We start from the raw sequence: 21,728 nt of genomic DNA on the forward strand, positions 1-21,728 counted from the left end.
CATGTGTTTGCAATGTCAAACAATTGGGGTTGAATTGGTGCATGTGTTTGCAGTGTCAAACAATTGGGGTGTTGAATTGGTGCATGTGTTTGCAATGTCAAACAATTGGGGTGTTGAATTGGTGCATGTGTTTGCAGTGTCAAACAATTGGGGTGTTGAAGTGATGCATGTGTTTGTAGTGTCAAATAATCGGGGTGTTGAATTGGTGCATGTGTTGGCAGTGTCAAACAATCGGGGTGTTGAATTGCGTTTGTAATGTCAAACAATCGGGGTGTTGAATTGGTGCTTTCCAATGTCAATATTGTGTTAAACATGTCTTTATATTTTCAACATTCGAATGTGAAAAATTTGTGGCGTCTTTGCACTCTGCAATGAAATGGCTATCATTTCAGATATTTTATTCTTTGCGTTCATTTAATAAAGATAAAAAATGTATGGATTTGTCTTGTCAGCGATTTGTTGTGCTTATTTCTTATGTATGTCTTGGGTTTAGCACCGTCTCTAAATTACAAATAAGATTGCTGCTGCAGTGTTAAAATACTTTAAATAAAAGATAATATCCACAACTTATTCTCTGTTGTAAATGCCAATTGAACATTTATTTTGCGAGTTCAACATCAGTGAAATAACAAAATAACTGGTAGACATGCACTTCACTTAACAGGGAAATCTTCTCAGCATTCTTGAAGTTGAAGCCAATGCAATAGCCCTATTAAGAGCTGTGGAGACAGTGCTGGCAGTTTACAATCTCAATTGTTTTCCTAAAAAAGCTACAATTTGTCAACTTTTTAACCATCAAACTTGAAAAAGAAAAATACAATTTGAAAAAATGTTTGAAATCTAAAAAAAGCACTGCACAAATTTCACCTTCATTCTTATAATGGATTAAATCACAAGCTATACACAAATTGCAGGCAGTGAAGCAAATCTTTTGACCTTAAAAAGGTTTCATCCATGCTCTTACTTTATAGAGTTGCATTATCTATCTATCCATAATTTTTACACTGCAACTCAACACAACTTGCTGTCAATCCAGTTCAAATTAAGACTTCATTGCAGTATGTGCCAAGAAGAATATAGTCATTGAAACACATCATGTGCTATATGCAAAGTAAAAACACAGTATATGTAATATCAATTCAACCCATTTTAAAGGTTTTATGAATTGAATTTGTACAGATGTTTGATATAAACTCCTCAACGTAAGTTTGGAAACTTTGAAATACAGATGCATTTCTCAGAAAGTTGAAACATATTTGCATATTAGTAAAAGCTGTAGTCTTCTCTACAACGCCTCGTTTGTGACAATCACTTATTCCATGCACAGCAGAGTAATCAATTATCATCCTTGAAACATGAGAAGGTTTGGAAAAAACAAACACATATTTACCATGAAGATTTGCATAGTGATATATGTGACAGGTGGGATGAGAGATTTGAGCAAATAAAGGGTCATTTGGGAGAAGAAAAAAAAAACGCTTTAACTCATATACAACATTATGCAAACATGTTTCAAATTTTTCAGAAATACATACCATGTGGATGTTTACTCAGAAATCTGTGGAAATTAACTTGGAAAAATACGCACAATTGGCAATCATTACAAAACTGAAAACAACATGCCATTGGACGTGGCCTCTTGTCAGCAAACTTGTCCTAAAATCAGGAGACAAAATATTTGTGATTTTTCAAATATGAGATTGAAAATTAACTGAAAATAAATGTTTGAACATAAAATCAACAATTTCAGTCAATTATCATTATTTTCTCCACTTTTTTAAAAACTAATCCAGACACCCAAATAAAGCATTTATAATTTTCTCAAATCTACATCGACTGGATAACAAATTACATCAACAAATCATCATGTGCTATATGCAAAGTATAAACACAGTATGTGTAATATCAATTCAACCCATGTTTAAAGGTTTTATGAATTGAATTTGTACAGATGTTTGATATACAGACGCATTTCTCAAAAAGTTGAAACATGTTTGCATATTAGTAAAATCTGTAGTCTTCTCTACAACGCCTCGTTTGTGACAATCACTTATTCCATGCACAGCAGAGTAATCAATTATCATCCTTGAAACATGAGAAGGTTTGGAAAAAACAAACACATATTTACCATGAAGATTTGCATAGTGATATATGTGACAGGTGGGATGAGAGATTTGAGCAAATAAAGGGTCATTTGGGAGAAGAAAAAAAAAACGCTTTAACTCATATACAACATTATGCAAACATGTTTCAAATTTTTCAGAAATACATACCATGTGGATGTTTACTCAGAAATCTGTGGAAATTAACTTGGAAAAATACGCACAATTGGCAATCATTACAAAACTGAAAACAACATGCCATTGGACGTGGCCTCTTGTCAGCAAACTTGTCCTAAAATCAGGAGACAAAATATTTGTGATTTTTCAAATATGAGATTGAAAATTAACTGAAAATAAATGTTTGAACATAAAATCAACAATTTCAGTCAATTATCATTATTTTCTCCACTTTTTTAAAAACTAATCCAGACACCCAAATAAAGCATTTATAATTTTCTCAAATCTACATCGACTGGATAACAAATTACATCAACAAATCATCATGTGCTATATGCAAAGTATAAACACAGTATGTGTAATATCAATTCAACCCATGTTTAAAGGTTTTATGAATTGAATGTTTGCATATTAGTAAAATCACTTATTCTATGCACAGTTGAGTAATCAATTATCATCATTTGAAAATGAGGTTTGAAACAAAACATACCATATTTACCATGAAGATCTGCATAGTGATATATGTGACAGGTGGGATGAGGGATTTGAGCAAATGAAGGGTCATTTGAGAGCAAAATAACAGCGCTGTAACTCATATGCAACATTATGCAAACATGTTTCAAATTTTTCAGAAATATATACCATGTGGATGTTTAATCTAAAATCTGTGGAAATTAACACAATTGGCAATCATTACAAAACTGGAAACATGCCATTGGATGCCATTGGATGCCATTAGATGAAAATAAATGTTTTTGCATAAAATCAACAATTTCAGTCGTATTATTTTCTCCACTTTTTTTTTTTTTGGAACTAATCCAGACACCAAAATAAAGCATCTCCTTGGTAAACTTTCATGCAGAATATACAGTAGCAACTAAATTTTAGTTTTAATTTTTTGTATTAAAGTAGGTCCTTGAGTTTGTTTTCATAACCCATGATGCATAAACTCAAACTTGGGAATGACATTTTCAAAAAAATATTTGTCAATGTTTTGGACAATAGGTACGAGTTTGAAACAACTGAGAGTAGTAAATGAGGTTCAAGTGCCTGGATTAATGTTACATTAAAAAAAAAAATTCCCTGTAAAGTTACTTTATAATGGTGGTCCAAAAAATTGGGTAAAAAGCAGGTTTTTTGTGTGATTTAAATGGAGTCACCAATGGATTTATTGTGTAATTTCCTGTCAGAAAATGTATACACTCATGCACTTCCCATCAGAGTTGTTCACGAGTTACGAGATAAAACATATTGGATAAAACATTATCCCTCCACCACCCTTAATTGATGTACTTGTACAACATATTTACATGAGACAGTCAACCAATGGTATCAAGTGAAATCACAGGGACTCATGATAGATGAAGCATTTGGTTGATTTGGAAACATCAGGTGTCAGTGTTACATCCGCAAATCAACGAAACCAACATAACAATTCTTGGATATCCATCACCAAATGCTTTGAATGCAGGACATTTCTTTTACTGTACAGATTTCTTAAACTTAATTAAAATAATAGGAAACACTTACTTTCTGATAAAAAAAAATGAAAATGGGCAATTGAGTATTGAGACAACACTGACACATACCATAGGTAAGGTATTTGATAACCTGAAAGGCCAGTATTTCAAAATTCATTCCAATATTATTGGAAGCATCTACCAACTGCACTTGGTGTAGAGGTGTTCTGTGTAATAATCAACCATGATGTGATTTGCAGCATGTACCATACTGATACTGAATTTAGGTAAAATATGAACTCTTTTCCCTAAACTAAAACCTATATCAAATTTTTGTAGTAACACTTCAATACAAACAAAAAAAGAAAAAATGGTACAAAATGCAGGTATGTCGCAATTAATTCAGCTGTCAAAGGAGAGGTCCATCCACAACACCCTGCTTACTTTTTCACATACATCTTTTCCTTCTTCTGCAACCTCTTCCTTTCAAGTTGGTTTAAAGTATGGACTTTGAATTTAACTTCTTTCCAGTTCTTGTCTTTCAGCAGTCCCTTACTCTTTTGTATGATTTGTAATCCAACCAGTTTTCCTGGCACAGTTTTAGTCTTCAACATTTTCTTGACTTCTTCCCTGGATTTGAGATATTGTGTCTGTTCATCTGTCCACCTGTTGTATTTTCTGCCTACACGCTTTACTTTTGCTTGGGTACGTCTGCTTACCTCTTCAAAGACTTCAGACTCTTCACTGTCACTAACTACTGTTTCTGCATCGCTTCCTCCAGGGCTCTTGTCTACATCACGAGGTCCAGTCTCTTCATCACTATATTCAGTCTGTGTGTCTCCCGACATTGTTTGGTCGGTTTCATCTAGATCTACAGTGTCGTCTGGACTCAGCTCAATTTCCTCAAGTGACTTTCCAGCATATTTGTGCATTTCACCTTTTGCAGATATTGTGAGTAGTTTGCTAGCCTTTGCCAACAGCAGGACATCTTGCGGAAGTCTGTAATATTCTCGATGAATACGAACATCATGACCCATCATATTGGCCAACTGCTCTAACTCATGATCATTTAAGTTCAGCAGCTGGGACGTAGTTGCTATATGTTTCCGTAGTCGTGTACACCTGACATTTTCTGGCTTCATAAGATCTGCCTTATCAGTAAGTGTTTTCATTGCGTCACAGGCTCTGTACGGAGTACTAGCAGTGTCACATGCTCGAGAGAATATGTATCTGCGTGGCTCATCATCTCTTTGCCTTTGGTCATGGTAGTCTATTATCATATCCACACTCTGTTTTGTGTTTTCAGTCAAAAAGACTGGAACTCCCCTTCCTCTCTTGCCTCTGACCTTTACCATCTTCAGCCGATTCATTGCTGCCTTCTCTGACATTGTGAGAGTCTTGAAAATTTCATCATGGCATATGTCAGTCTTGGTGATCTGCTCTCTGTATTCATCTACTTTCATTCTTTCTACTTCCCCAGGTCGTCTTCTATTGTATGTTACAATTTGCGCTAGAGTTACATTGGCCAAATCTCTGTATAGATCTGGTGACATGCCAGCTTCTTCTATGTCTGTCTTTATTTCTTTCTCTGTTTCTGCAAGATACTTGTTAAATTGAACAACATCTTGTGTGAGAGGCAGTGTCCTAGGGTTTTTCCAATTCTTCTCGGTGCGCTGCTGCAGTGCAGAGGAAGTCACATGAATGTTCCACTCATCAACAAGCAACCTTTCAAATTCATTGACCGTCTTCACATGGTCTTCCATATGTTGTCTGGTATACTTGCCCCTGACAACCACCACCAGGTCTTTAAGAAATGGTCCAAGCTTGAGAGCAGTAGAGTATGCCCCATGTTTTTGTGTGCCTTCATCATATTTGCTTACAACAAGAGAAGCCTTAACTACAGTATCAAATTTGCTAGGAGTAAGCATGTCTGACGCATTTACAATACTTGTGTCAATGCTTCTTGCTGCTTGTAGAACTTTTGCGACTGTCCTCATTTTTTCTCTGCATGTTTCTTCCTTCTTAGCAGAATTGCTTTTTCCTAAGTGATTCTGTCCAACACCAAGGATGTCTTGATCATTTTTTATTATTAGTGATATATCATTGCAACCCATTGAATCAACTGCTCTGCGACATTGACTTGTTGTGCTATGCTTCATAGGTATAAGAGCTCTACCACTTTTCACATGCATGTTTTTGTTTGTTGCATTGTTCTTGCTTCCATCTTTTGCTTTACAATTTTTTCTGTGAATGTACAGGGAATGAATATGGTAATATCCGTAACAATAAGAGCATGGGACGTAATCATTCACATCATATTTCGCTTTATATTTAGGCCTCTTTGTTACTTTTAAATCCATTGCTTCTCCAATGTGTACCTTTTGATTGTGCTCAAAGTCCCCTAATTTCTTTATTTTTGACCATATTTGCGTTTTTCTGTTATCATCAACTGTTGCCTGGGCTTCTGCAACCATTGACTCATCTGTGTGCTTTCGTAACAGATGGCGTTTAAGCTGTGACTGCTTCTTACCGCAATATAGACAGTATGAATATGAATCCCATTTCCTTGGTCCGTTGGGTTTTGTATTTGATGCAGCTACATATGGCTCATCTTCTTTGTCACTGTCACTTTCTACTATCGCAGGTGCCTTTTTTCCCAGTTTTCGATTAGACTTGATATCACCATCACTTTCTACCAATTTCCTCTTTCCATTGGAGTTGATCTCACTGTCACTTTCAACCATCACAGGTGCCACATATGGCTCATCTTCTTTGTCACTGTCACTTTCTACTATCGCAGGTGCTTTTTTTCCCAGTTTTTGGTTAGACTTGATATCACCATCACTTTCTACCAATTTCCTCTTTCCATTGGAGTTGATCTCACTGTCACTTTCAACCATCACTGGTGCCACATATGGCTCATCTTCTTTGTCACTGTCACTTTCTACTATCGCAGGTGCTTTTTTTCCCAGTTTTCGGTTAGACTTGATATCACCTTCACTTTCTACCAATTTCCTCTTTCCATTGGAGTTGATCTCACTGTCACTTTCAACCATCACAGGTGCCACTTTTTTCTGTTGTCTGTTGGAGTTAATTTCCTGAAAAAGCAAATACAAGAGGCACAACTTTAATTCATTTGGGTGTTTTACATGCTGATGGCAACGAGAGTAAAGTTTAATTGTGACTGAAACTCTCGGTACAAATTTTTATTTTTTCCTCTTTATTTTTCACATTTGATGAGATATTCAGATATACTGTAATCCTGGATACAAATCTGGAATATATCTTTACAATGATGTGTATTTTTGAAAAGTCAACAATAACTAGAGATTATTCGGCTGCATGCAGCCGGCAGGTATTATTCCGCACCCGGGTCCAATTTGTAAAGACACCAGGTATGGGGCCCCGCGAATTTTGAACGCTGATCATGACCCAAAATCTGATAAGTTTATCAGTGCGCAATAATACATACTTTAAGTTACATCAATATCCAATGAGCCATTGTCACATTATCACTAAGCATGATATCTCATGACCTTCGACCTTTCAACCCTGAAATCTGATCAGTTCATTGGTGCCTTATTAACAGATACCTCACCAAAGCCCCATCAATATCCAATTAACCACTTTCAAGTTGTGGTAAAACACCAAGTATAGGGCCATGTGACCTTTGACCTATCAACCCTGAAATTTGATCAGTTCATTGGTGCCTTATAATATATACGTCACCCAAGTTATATTAATTTCCGATAAACCTTTCTCAAGTTATCGTTGTCCAGAGCTCAAGTCAGACATATTTCAGGCCCTGTGACCTTTGAACCCTGAAATCTGAGCAGTTTATTGGGGACTTATGATACATACTTCACCCACATTACATCAATATCAAATAAACCATTCAAGTTATCGTGGTCAAGAGCTCAAATCAGAGCTCAAATCAAATCTGATATCAAACATCCGATCAGCCGGTCATAAGTAATCACGCTAACAAGAAGCGGTAACGGACGGACAATCCAAAAACATGATGCCTCTGGCACCACCTTCGGTGTGCGAAGGCATAAATATGTCAACATTTTACATTGAATTAAGGCTCAATAGACACATGCTTGAGTATACTTCTTCTTTTTTTTACTAACAATTTACACCAAAATTTTCAACCTGGGGCAAAATTTTACAGTAATTTTTAGAATAAAGTGCTGGGCAAGATCATTGTCACCATTGAAGTTATAGGGTAAACTGATGAAATTGTCACTTCATATTATTTCAGTGTGTCATGCACGAGTCATTACTCTAGATACGAGCCCCAATCAAAAATTCTCTGTACCTTCCCAAAGAATTTTGTCCATACAAAAGCAATTTGTATGGTGGTAGGTGGTACAATAATATTAGACTTTGTTTTGCAACAGTTTCTCACACTTAAGGTCATAATGTCCCACAAACCCAAATTTGTCCCAGGAGGGGGCATGGGGGTTCACATTTGTAATTTTGGTGAAGTCCTACCATTGGTCGATGAAGCATGACATAAAAAATAATACTTACAAAATGTCTGACATTGCAAATGTATTCACCAATTCAACACCCTATTTGTTTTACATTGCAAACAAACCAATTCAACACCCCATTTGTTTAACAAAGCAAATGCACCTATTCAACATTCTATTTCTTGAACAGTGCAAACACACCAATTCAACACCCCATTTGTTTGACATTGCAAATACACCTATTCAATACCCAATTTGTTTAACAAACCAAATGCACCCATGCAATGAAACCTTCTATTTCTTCAACTGTGCAAACACACCAATTCAACACCCCATTTGTTTTACAAGGCAAATGCACCTAATGAAACATTCTATTTCTTCAACTGTGCAAACACACCAATTCAACACCCCATTTGTTTGACATTGCAAATGCACCTATTCAACATTCTATTTCTTCAACTGTGCAAACACACCAATTCAACACCCCATTTGTTTGACATTGCAAACACACCAATTCAACACCCCATTTGTTTGCCAAAGCAGATGCACCTATTCAACATTCTATTTCTTCAACTGTGCAAACACACCAATTCAACACCCCATTTGTTTGACATTGCAAACACACCAATTCAACACCCCATTTGTTTGACAAAGCAAATGCACCTATTCAACATTCTATTTCTTCAACTGTGCAAACACACAAATTCAACACCCATTTGTTTGACAAAGCAAATGCACCTATTCAACATTCTATTTCTTCAACAGTGCAAACACACCAATTCAACACCCCATTTGTTTGACATTGCAAATACACCTATTCAATACCCAATTTGTTTAACAAACCAAATGCACCCATGCAATGAAACCTTCTATTTCTTCAACTGTGCAAACACACAAATTCAACACCCCATTTGTTTTACAAGGCAAATGCACCAATTCAACACCCCATTTGTTTGACAAAGCAAATGCACCCAATGAAACATTCAATTTCTTGAACTGTGCAAACACACCAATTCAACACCCCATTTGTTTGCCAAAGCAAATGCACCTATTCATCATTCTATTTCTTCAACTTAGCAAACACACCAATTCAACACCCCATTTGTTTGACATTGCAAACACACCAATTCAACACCCCATTTGTTTGACATTGCAAACACACCTATTCAATACCCCATTTGTTTGACAAACCAAATGCACCTATTCAACATTCTATTTCTTCAACTGTGCAAACACACCAATTCAACACCCCATTTGTTTGACATTGCAAACACACCAATTCAACACCATTTGTTTGACAAAGCAAATGCACCTATTCAACATTCTATTTCTTCAACTGTGCAAACACACCAATTCAACACCCCATTTGTTTGACAAAGCAAATGCACCTATTCAACATTCTATTTCTTCAACTGTGCAAACACACCAATTCAACACCCCATTTGTTTGACAAAGCAAATGCACCTATTCAACATTCTATTTCTTCAACTGTGCAAACACACCAATTCAACACCCCATTTGTTTGACAAAGCAAATGCACCTATTCAACATTCTATTTCTTCAACTGTGCAAACACACCAATTCAACACCCCATTTGTTTGACAAAGCAAATGCACCCAATGAAACATTCAATTTCTTCAACTGTGCAAACACACCAATTCAACACCCCATTTGTTTGACAATGTAAATACACCTATTCAAATCCCATTTGTTTGCCAAAGCAAATGCACCTATTCAACATTCTATTTATTCAACTGTGCAAACACACCAATTCAACACCATTTGTTTGACAAAGCAAATGCACCTATTTTACATTCTATTTCTTCAACTGTGCAAACACACCAATTCAACACCCCATTTGTTTGATAAAGCAAATGCACCTATTCAACATTCTCTTTCTTCAACTGTGCAAACACACCAATTTAACACCCCATTTGTTTGACAAAGCAAATGCACCCAATGAAACATTCTATTTCTTTAACTGTGCAAACACACCAATTCAACACCCCATTTGTTTGACATTGCAAATACACCTATTTAATACCCCATTTGTTTGACAAAGCAAATGCACCTATTCAACATTCTATTTCTTCAACTGTGCAAACACACCAATTCAACACCCATTTGTTTGACAAAGCAAATGCACCTATTCAACATTCTATTTCTTCAACTGTGCAAACACACCAATTCAACACCCATTTGTTTGACAATGTAAACACACCAATTCAACACCCCATTTGTTTGACAAAGCAAACGCACCCAATGAAACATTCAATTTCTTGAACTGTGCAAACACACCAATTCAACACCCCATTTGTTTGCCAAAGCAAATGCACCTATTCATCATTCTATTTCTTCAACTTAGCAAACACACCAATTCAACACCCCATTTGTTTGACATTGCAAACACACCAATTCAACACCCCATTTGTTTGACATTGCAAACACACCTATTCAATATCCCATTTGTTTGACAAACCAAATGCACCTATTCAACATTCTATTTCTTCAACTGTGCAAACACACCAATTCAACACCCCATTTGTTTGACATTGCAAACACACCAATTCAACACCATTTGTTTGACAAAGCAAATGCACCTATTCAACATTCTATTTCTTCAACTGTGCAAACACACCAATTCAACACCCCATTTGTTTGACAAAGCAAATGCACCTATTCAACATTCTATTTCTTCAACTGTGCAAACACACCAATTCAACACCCCATTGTTTGACAATGTAAATACACCTATTCAAATCCCATTTGTTTGCCAAAGCAAATGCACCTATTCAACATTCTATTTATTCAACTGTGCAAACACACCAATTCAACACCATTTGTTTGACAAAGCAAATGCACCTATTTAACATTCTATTTCTTCAACTGTGCAAACACACCAATTCAACACCCCATTTGTTTGACAAAGCAAATGCACCTATTCAACATTCTATTTCTTCAACTATGCAAACACACTAATTCAACACCCCATTTGTTTGACATTGCAAACACACCTATTCAATACCCCATTTGTTTGACATTGCAAATACACCTATTCAATACCCCATTTGTTTGACATTGCAAATACACCTATTCAATACCCCATTTGTTTGACAAAGCAAATGCACCTATTCAACATTCTATTTATTGAACAGTGCAAACACACTAATTTAACACCCCATTTGTTTGACATTGCAAACACACCTATTCAATACCCATTTGTTTGACATTGCAAACACACCTATTCAATACCCCATTTGTTTGACATTGCAAACACACCTATTCACTACCCCATTTGTTTGACAAAGCAAATGCACCTATTCAACATTCTATGTCTTCAACTGTGCAAACACACCAATTCAACACCCCATTTGTTTGACATTGCAAATACACCTATTCAATACCCAATTTGTTTAACAAACCAAATGCACCCATGCAATGAAACCTTCTATTTCTTCAACTGTGCAAACACACCAATTCAACACCCCATTTGTTTTACAAGGCAAATGCACCTAATGAAACATTCTATTTCTTCAACTGTGCAAACACACCAATTCAACACCCCATTTGTTTGACATTGCAAATGCACCTATTCAACATTCTATTTCTTCAACTGTGCAAACAAACCAATTCAACACCCAATTTGTTGACATTGCAAACACACCAATTCAACACCCCATTTGTTTGCCAAAGCAGATGCACCTATTCAACATTCTATTTCTTCAACTGTGCAAACACACCAATTCAACACCCCATTTGTTTGACATTGCAAACACACCAATTCAACACCCCATTTGTTTGACAAAGCAAATGCACCTATTCAACATTCTATTTCTTCAACTGTGCAAACACACAAATTCAACACCCATTTGTTTGACAAAGCAAATGCACCTATTCAACATTCTATTTCTTCAACAGTGCAAACACACCAATTCAACACCCCATTTGTTTGACATTGCAAATACACCTATTCAATACCCAATTTGTTTAACAAACCACATGCACCCATGCAATGAAACCTTCTATTTCTTCAACTGTGCAAACACACAAATTCAACACCCCATTTGTTTTACAAGGCAAATGCACCAATTCAACACCCCATTTGTTTGACAAAGCAAATGCACCCAATGAAACATTCAATTTCTTGAACTGTGCAAACACACCAATTCAACACCCCATTTGTTTGCCAAAGCAAATGTACCTATTCATCATTCTATTTCTTCAACTTAGCAAACACACCAATTCAACACCCCATTTGTTTGACATTGCAAACACACCAATTCAACACCCCATTTGTTTGACATTGCAAACACACCTATTCAATACCCCATTTGTTTGACAAACCAAATGCACCTATTCAACATTCTATTTCTTCAACTGTGCAAACACACCAATTCAACACCCCATTTGTTTGACATTGCAAACACACCAATTCAACACCATTTGTTTGACAAAGCAAATGCACCTATTCAACATTCTATTTCTTCAACTGTGCAAACACACCAATTCAACACCCCATTTGTTTGACAAAGCAAATGCACCTATTCAACATTCTATTTCTTCAACTGTGCAAACACACCAATTCAACACCCCATTTGTTTGACAAAGCAAATGCACCTATTCAACATTCTATTTCTTCAACTGTGCAAACACCAATTCAACACCCCATTTGTTTGACAAAGCAAATGCACCTATTCAACATTCTATTTCTTCAACTGTGCAAACACACCAATTCAACACCCCATTTGTTTGACAAAGCAAATGCACCCAATGAAACATTCAATTTCTTCAACTGTGCAAACACACCAATTCAACACCCCATTTGTTTGACAATGTAAATACACCTATTCAAATCCCATTTGTTTGCCAAAGCAAATGCACCTATTCAACATTCTATTTATTCAACTGTGCAAACACACCAATTCAACACCATTTGTTTGACAAAGCAAATGCACCTATTTTACATTCTATTTCTTCAACTGTGCAAACACACCAATTCAACACCCCATTTGTTTGATAAAGCAAATGCACCTATTCAACATTCTCTTTCTTCAACTGTGCAAACACACCAATTTAACACCCCATTTGTTTGACAAAGCAAATGCACCCAATGAAACATTCTATTTCTTTAACTGTGCAAACACACCAATTCAACACCCCATTTGTTTGACATTGCAAATACACCTATTTAATACCCCATTTGTTTGACAAAGCAAATGCACCTATTCAACATTCTATTTCTTCAACTGTGCAAACACACCAATTCAACACCCATTTGTTTGACAAAGCAAATGCACCTATTCAACATTCTATTTCTTCAACTGTGCAAACACACCAATTCAACACCATTTGTTTGACAATGTAAACACACCAATTCAACACCCCATTTGTTTGACAAAGCAAACGCACCCAATGAAACATTCAATTCTTGAACTGTGCAAACACACCAATTCAACACCCCATTTGTTTGCCAAAGCAAATGCACCTATTCATCATTCTATTTCTTCAACTTAGCAAACACACCAATTCAACACCCCATTTGTTTGACATTGCAAACACACCAATTCAACACCCCATTTGTTTGACATTGCAAACACACCTATTCATTATCCCATTTGTTTGACAAACCAAATGCACCTATTCAACATTCTATTTCTTCAACTGTGCAAACACACCAATTCAACACCCCATTTGTTTGACATTGCAAACACACCCATTCAACACCATTTGTTTGACAAAGCAAATGCACCTATTCAACATTCTATTTCTTCAACTGTGCAAACACACCAATTCAACACCCCATTTGTTTGACAAAGCAAATGCACCTATTCAACATTCTATTTCTTCAACTGTGCAAACACACCAATTCAACACCCATTGTTTGACAATGTAAATACACCTATTCAAATCCCATTTGTTTGCCAAAGCAAATGCACCTATTCAACATTCTATTTATTCAACTGTGCAAACACACCAATTCAACACCATTTGTTTGACAAAGCAAATGCACCTATTTAACATTCTATTTCTTCAACTGTGCAAACACACCAATTCAACACCCCATTTGTTTGACAAAGCAAATGCACCTATTCAACATTCTATTTATTCAACTGTGCAAACACACCAATTCAACACCATTTGTTTGACAAAGCAAATGCACCTATTTAACATTCTATTTCTTCAACTGTGCAAACACACTATTCAACACCCCATTTGTTTGACATTGCAAACACACCTATTCAATACCCCATTTGTTTGACATTGCAAATACACCTATTCAATACCCCATTTGTTTGACATTGCAAATACACCTATTCAATACCCCATTTGTTTGACAAAGCAAATGCACCTATTCAACATTCTATTTCTTGAACAGTGCAAACACACTAATTTAACACCCCATTTGTTTGACATTGCAAACACACCTATTCAATACCCATTTGTTTGACATTGCAAACACACCTATTCACCCCATTTGTTTGACATTGCAAACACACCTATTCACTACCCCATTTGTTTGACAAAGCAAATGCACCTATTCAACATTCTATGTCTTCAACTGTGCAAACACACCAATTCAACACCCCATTTGTTTGACATTGCAAACACATCAATTCAACACCCCATTTGTTTGACATTGCAAACACACCAATTCAATACCCCATTTGTTTGACAAAGCAAATGCACCTATTCAACATTCTATTTCTTCAACTGTGCAAACACACCAATTCAACACCCATTTGTTTGACAAAGCAAATGCACCTATTCAACATTCTATTTCTTCAACTGTGCAAACACACCAATTCAACACTCCATTTGTTTGACAAAGCAAATGCACCCATGAAACATTCAATTTCTTGAACTGTGCAAACACACCAATTCAACACCCCATTTGTTTGACAATGTAAATACACCTATTCAAATCCCATTTGTTTGCCAAAGCAAATGCACCTATTCAACATTCTATTTATTCAACTGTGCAAACACACCAATTCAACACCATTTGTTTGACAAAGCAAATGCACCTATTCAACATTCTATTTCTTCAACTGTGCAAACACACCAATTCAACACCCCATTTGTTTGACAAAGCAAATGCACCTATTCAACATTCTCTTTCTTCAACTGTGCAAACACACCAATTCAACACCCCATTTGTTTGACAAAGCAAATGCACCCAATGAAACATTCTATTTCTTTAACTGTGCAAACACACCAATTCAACACCCCATTTGTTTGACATTGCAAATACACCTATTCAATACCCAATTTGTTTGACAAAGCAAATGCACCTATTCAAAATTCTATTTCTTTAACTGTGCAAACACACCAATTCAACACCCCATTTGTTTGACATTGCAAACACACCTATTCAATACCCCATTTGTTTGACATTGCAAACACACCTATTCAATACCCCATTTGTTTGACATTGCAAACACACCTATTCAATACCCCATTTGTTTGACAAAGCAAATGCACCTATTCAACATTCTATGTCTTCAACTGTGCAAACACACCAATTCAACACCCCATTTGTTTGACATTGCAAACACACCTATTCAACATTCTATTTCTTCAACTGTGCAAACACACCAATTCAACACCCCATTTGTTTGACATTGCAAACACACCTATTCAACATTCTATTTCTTCAACTGTGCAAACACACAAATTCAACACCCCATTTGTTTGACATTGCAAATACACCTATTCAATACCCCATTTGTTTGACAAAGCAAATGCACCTATTCAACATTCTATTTCTTCAACTGTGCAAACACACCAATTCAACACCCCATTTGTTTGACAAAGCAAATGCACCTATTCAACATTCTATTTCTTCAACTGTGCAAACACACCAATTCAACACCCCATTTGTTTGACATTGCAAATACACCTATTCAACACCCCATTTGTTTGACATTGCAAACACACCAATTCAACACCCATTTGTTTGACATTGCAAATACACCTATTCAATACCCTATTTGTTTGTTTCATTGGGTGAATTTACATTGTCAAACAAATAGGGTGTTGAATTGGTGTGTTTGCACAGTTGAAGAAATAGAATGTTTCATTGGGTGCATTTACATTGTCAAACAAATGGGGTATTTAGGTGTTTGCAATGTCAAACAACCCTTACAAAAAAATGTTCAATGTTATGCCGCCACGCTAATGTTCTTTGGCAAGACATTGATCTACATTTGCCACACTACACCCAGGTGAAGTAAATGGGTACCTGGTAGGAATTGATTCCTTGAAATGCTAGAGCGCCGTATGGCAGCCGTGCTAAAGCCAGGGTAATAATCGGGAGCGCCAGGAGGGTCAAATCTGACTGACATGAGCGCTATACAAGAACCCACTATTATACCAATGGTATACCATTCGGAAGTACCACTGAAAATACCATACAGATACCATTCACAAACGCCATTTAAATACCATTCGGATACCATTGAGATTACGCTCGCTACGCTTGAATGGGCACCCTTCATCTACCAGTGAAATACGATTCAACCTAATAATAAGTTAATATCTTACCAATTGGCTAATTCCTTTGTCAGCCACGTCCCCACCCCCTCCCACCCCAGTAGAAACAAAATAAAAGGGGGACATGAATAACAGTGTCAAGAACATAAAAAAAAAATCAGAAGTAGAATGAAAAGAAGAAGAAATAAGGGAGCAAGAAAAAAGGAAGGAATAGCATGAGAGGAAGGAGAGGAGGAGAATGAGGAGAAGGAGGAGAATGAGGATCGAGTTAGAGAGGAAGGGGGAGAAGAGGAGGAGAAGTGGAAACAAAGAGGAAGGAAATACACCACCCCACTAGAAATGAAATAAAAGTGGGGAAATCAATAAAATAGCTTTGAGAAAATTACTCAAGAACATACAAAAGAATGACAAATATAATGAAAAGAAGAAGAAGAAGAAGTAATAGAGCAAGAAAAAAGTACAGAGTATTATGGAAAAAAACAGGAAGAGAATATGAGGGTCGGGGAAGAAAAGCATTAGTAGAAATAGGAGGAGATGAACGCGGAGCAGTAGGAGAAGGAGAGGAAGGAGGAGAAGGAGGAGGAGAGGAAGAAGGGGAAGGAGAATGAGAAGGGGAAAATCGGACAGGAGAAGGAGGAGGAGCAAAGAGATAATTGCCTGAAAGACATGTAAGTGAAGATTCAGAGTAAGAAAAGGGGACAGGATGTAGGGAAAGAGAATGAGAAAGAGAAGATGAGGAAGAAGAAAAAGTAACAGGAACGGGAGGAGTATGAGGAAAGTAGTTGAAAGGAAGAGAAAGAGCAGATGTGAAAGAAGAGGAAGGAGAAATTGAAGGAGTGGGAGGTGGGAGGGGTGGTTTTAAGGAAACTACAGGTAGTGAATGGAGCTGTGGGCACAGATTAAAAAGAAACCCAAACCCTCAAGTCAACAAGTTTGAAATCAAAGTTCAGACAGAATAAAACAAGTCAGCACAAATGTGAATGGAATAATAAAGTTATGGCTATATGATTTTTCTATATGACATTTTTGACACGACCGTATAGGTATTGACATTAATTTGTTGACAACTCTCAATATGTTTTGTTCACGATTAATTTATGCACCTGCTATCGTGATTTATATGTTTTCTATCGACTTTGTCTTCACTCATGTTTGTTATATTTGTTATGTGATATGATTTTTGCCAAAAAAGATTAACAAATAGGGTTATTGGGTTCAATGATACATAGAAACAATGAATATTCTTACCCTATTAGAAGCCTTGTTTCTCAAACTTCTTGGGAAGAATTCTTCTTCACTTTCTTCTTCACTATCCGGTGTATATGAACTGCCTGACTGTGACTGTAAGAAAGAAACAGGAATATTTTGTCATTCTTCTTGATTATGGATGTTTTTTTTTTCTTTGTATTTTTCAAACTGATTCTACGTGAAGAGGATGTAAAAATAAAAAATAGGAAGATGATCAGATCAAACTATTAGATATAAGTAAACACTAAGATTTACAAAATTGGAAAGAAACAATTAGTATATAACAAGGGTTAATGAAAAAGAGCATAAAGCCTTGTTGAATGTTTGATTCTAAAGTAAAGTACATAAATATCACTTAAAGGAGAAAAGGGAAGCAGATAGTACAAATACTTGTTTTTTTTAAAGAAGAAGAGTAGAATCAATATGAAAAGACAAGAAGGAAGGGTTCGTTTTCCTTTAAATAAAGAAGTTCTTACCCATCTTTCTGACTTCCTAATCCGTTATTCTTTTTCATTGCAATCTCACAATTTAAATAATGAAGTTCTTACCTGAATTTTCAAATCCCTAATCCTTTCTTCTTCTTCCTCCGTCCTCCTCTGTTCCTCCTCTTCTTGTCTAACTCGTTCTTCCCTCTTTCGTTTCTCGGCCTCCCACTCAGCCTCCCACTCAGCCTCCTCTCTCAAACGTTTCCGTTCTGCTGTATTCACCAATTGCTCTGCCGTCTCACGTTCCCTCTGTCTGGCAGCATCCTCCTTCATTGTTTCAAAATATAAGATCATTGGATAATCATTATAATTAGTGGTGGTTTGAAGTTTTGTCCCCTTACAAATACGTATATCAGGCTTACCAAAACACTTTACTTTGCAGACAAAATAATTTGTGTGAATTATGCTCAACTTTTTATTCTTCATTTGAAAACAAAATTGAATATAGTAAGTAAGTAGTAAGTATTAAAGTAGTCTCTAAGCGCTCTAAGCAATAGTAATCATATACTCTAGCTTTTTTTCTTTTCAGTGGAAAAAAGATCTACTTTCACCAAAAAAGTAGGCCACATTTTATAGGCTTTCAGCTTTCATATGAATAACAATTTAAACTCAGATCACATGTTGGCTTGCAATCATCCTCTTTCACATTCACATCTGTCCCAGATGGTGGCTATTGGGAAGCAATATTAGAGATTTGAACGAAAATGTAGAATGCAATATTAACCTAATTAAAGCTCTGTAATATCTTTTTTTATGTAAAATAAAACAAGGTCATCATAAAAGTAGCTTAAACATTGTGAGGTCCATATTTGTTAGGTTTCTTTTATAGCGAGTCTACACATTGTAAGGTTCATTTTTGTTAGTTTAGTTTAGTAAAACTTTCTTTGCACAATGTTATACATTGTTAGGTCCATGTATCTTGGTTAAGCTATACAAAGTTCAGCAAATCATAACATTGGCTTATTCCATGGTAATAAAAGGTCCACCTTATTAGGTTACGATCATTTGAAATTATCTTGGAAGTCACCTTTGCTAGATTATTTGATCAATTGTAGACACTGTTGGGTCCACTTTCATTGATTTAGGTAGTTTATCAAGTCTATGCTGAGTATTAAAGGTATCTTTCTTTTCCTTTAAAACTTTAGCTTAGACCATCAAAAACACTTGAAGTGAGGTCCACTTTGTCAGCTCAGTATAGCACATTTACAAATTATAAGGTCCACCTTTGTGTATTAAGTTAGCAGTTTTAAACACTGAATTAATATCTTGAATGTCAGAAAGTAGGTTAGTGGCTAATTTACCCATTCTAAGGTCCACCTTTTAGCAAATCTATATATGAGAATAAACAAACGAAACATGTACCTGTCGCCATGGTAAGTTGTCAACGCCATAATCGTATCTCAATTCAGCACCAGGTCTAATATCCACTAATGCAAATAAGCACAGATGTGGAAGGCTAGAACCACTTGACTGGTTGAATGTGACTTTCTTAATTACACAGTTTGGGTGGATGTGATCGTCATTCACCCACCTTGCCAGGCATGAATCTTCCTCTGACGCATCAATACTGGAAAGAGTACAAATATCAAGCACACAAACGATGACAGTAGGCTACTAGTAGTAACTAAACTTCCTAATCTGTCCCATTAGATAAACCACTGTACTATGAGTATTGGTGGTGTGAAATAACTGACACCTAAAGGTCCTACATAAGTTAAGGAAACCAACATGACTCGAGATTGGTATGCAAGATTTAAAATGATTCATCCTTGAACTACGGTAGTGACAATTCTATAAATTATAATGTAATTAAACAAGTAGATATTTCATTTCATCAATTTCTTCTTTTTCCAAGGTTATTGGGGATGATTGTTCTTCTTGTTTAAGCTGAGTAGCTAACAGAGGATAGTTATTTGCTCAACTAAGAATGGACCTATCCAAAAATGATGAATCCTAAAAATGCCCATGAAACAAGCATAATACTTTGTCACTCAAAATACTAAAGTCAAGGAAATAAACTAATCTAAATTACTTACCGATACTTTGTATTATTGTGAGAAAAATGGAAAACATAGTCCACATTCTCTTCATCTTCATCAGGAGCAATGGTCAGATCTCCACGGTACTCCAGAAGAAAGTTTCCCTTGAAAAAGGGTCTTGTGGTCACAAGGCCATATCCTAAAAATGGAGAAGGAAAAGTGCATTTCAAAATATTTACATTTTCCCCAAACCATGCAAGCTTCCAATAGTAGTATGTTTAATAGAATTAAAATTATCATTTGCCTGGTCTGTTCTGGTGCCATGAGCCAGAAGAAATGTGTGCTTTCCTGTACGGTCCACGGGGATTCCCCTTTACAAAATTAATTCAAACCATTACAGTTCCTCCAAGTAGCACATGAGATGTTTCTAGGGTATATGGTGCTTGTCCAGTACAATGGAATTTAAAATCTATCCCAAGCCCATTCATACTCGGATGACATTAACCTGGTGAATGTTGTCATTTAGATTTGCAAATGAAAACATGGATTTCTTGAAAGGATAAGCTCTTTTGATACACCTCTGGTCTTTGACTGTGTCACGAGTAATAATAATATTTAATTTTTATATAGCACCTCCTAACACCTCTGCAGACTGCAGGATAACATAGCTTATACATTCCAATGATTCCATATTTATGGCTCCTATCTTTTCTTTTTTCTAGCTCTCTTTGTCGCTTTTACCTATTTGTTTATTATTGTATTTCATTTAATTTAATTAATGTATTATTTTTTTTGGGGGGGGGGGACACAAGTCCCTAGGCCTACCGTATTCACTATTACTACTATGACTATTTTGATTAAATTATTATCATTATTAATATTGTAAATATTTTCTAAGTTATTATTATTATTACTATTATTATTATCATTGTAATTATCATTACTTTTATTTTTATTGTGTATAATTATTGTTATTAACATTATTATCATTATTGTATGGATTTGTTCTTTATAATTTACCTATATCATCTTTGATAAATGTCTTGGTAAATCCACTCTGGTCTTTGCCCAGACACACCAATTCTTTGCCACTTTGTGCGGTGGAATACGGGCAGGTCGCTTTCTTTGTCCTGAAGCCATACTCTGTCAAAAAAGGTGGTCATAAAACTAGGTAGTAAACATGAACTCCAATTTGTTAGCACATGAAATCAGACAGTTTTTCATTAGCCCCAATGTGTTTGTGTCATTGACTTTTCATAGAACTTGCATCTGGGTGGGGGGGGGGGGGGGCTGGTGGCGGGGCAGC

General features: G+C 36.0%; 1 protein-coding gene across 1 annotated transcript in view; it reads right to left on the reverse strand.

Moving 5' to 3' along the window:
• Positions 1-3,090: 3,090 nt before the first annotated feature.
• Positions 3,091-21,728, reverse strand: part of LOC115919452 — a 19,354-nt gene continuing 716 nt past the window's right edge. Inside the window, exons 2-7 of the mRNA XM_030973306.1 lie at positions 21,443-21,565; positions 20,480-20,621; positions 19,806-20,010; positions 18,507-18,710; positions 17,959-18,051; positions 3,091-6,837 (exon numbers count right to left, since the gene is read on the reverse strand). Coding sequence (XP_030829166.1) covers positions 4,180-6,837; positions 17,959-18,051; positions 18,507-18,710; positions 19,806-20,010; positions 20,480-20,621; positions 21,443-21,565 — 3,425 coding nt within the window. The 3' untranslated portion in view covers positions 3,091-4,179. The remainder of the gene's footprint in view (positions 6,838-17,958; positions 18,052-18,506; positions 18,711-19,805; positions 20,011-20,479; positions 20,622-21,442; positions 21,566-21,728) is intronic.

This window comes from Strongylocentrotus purpuratus, unplaced genomic scaffold (genome assembly GCF_000002235.5).
Source record: "Strongylocentrotus purpuratus isolate Spur 01 unplaced genomic scaffold, Spur_5.0 spur5_scaffold_6, whole genome shotgun sequence".
Lineage (NCBI taxonomy): Eukaryota > Metazoa > Echinodermata > Echinoidea > Camarodonta > Strongylocentrotidae > Strongylocentrotus > Strongylocentrotus purpuratus.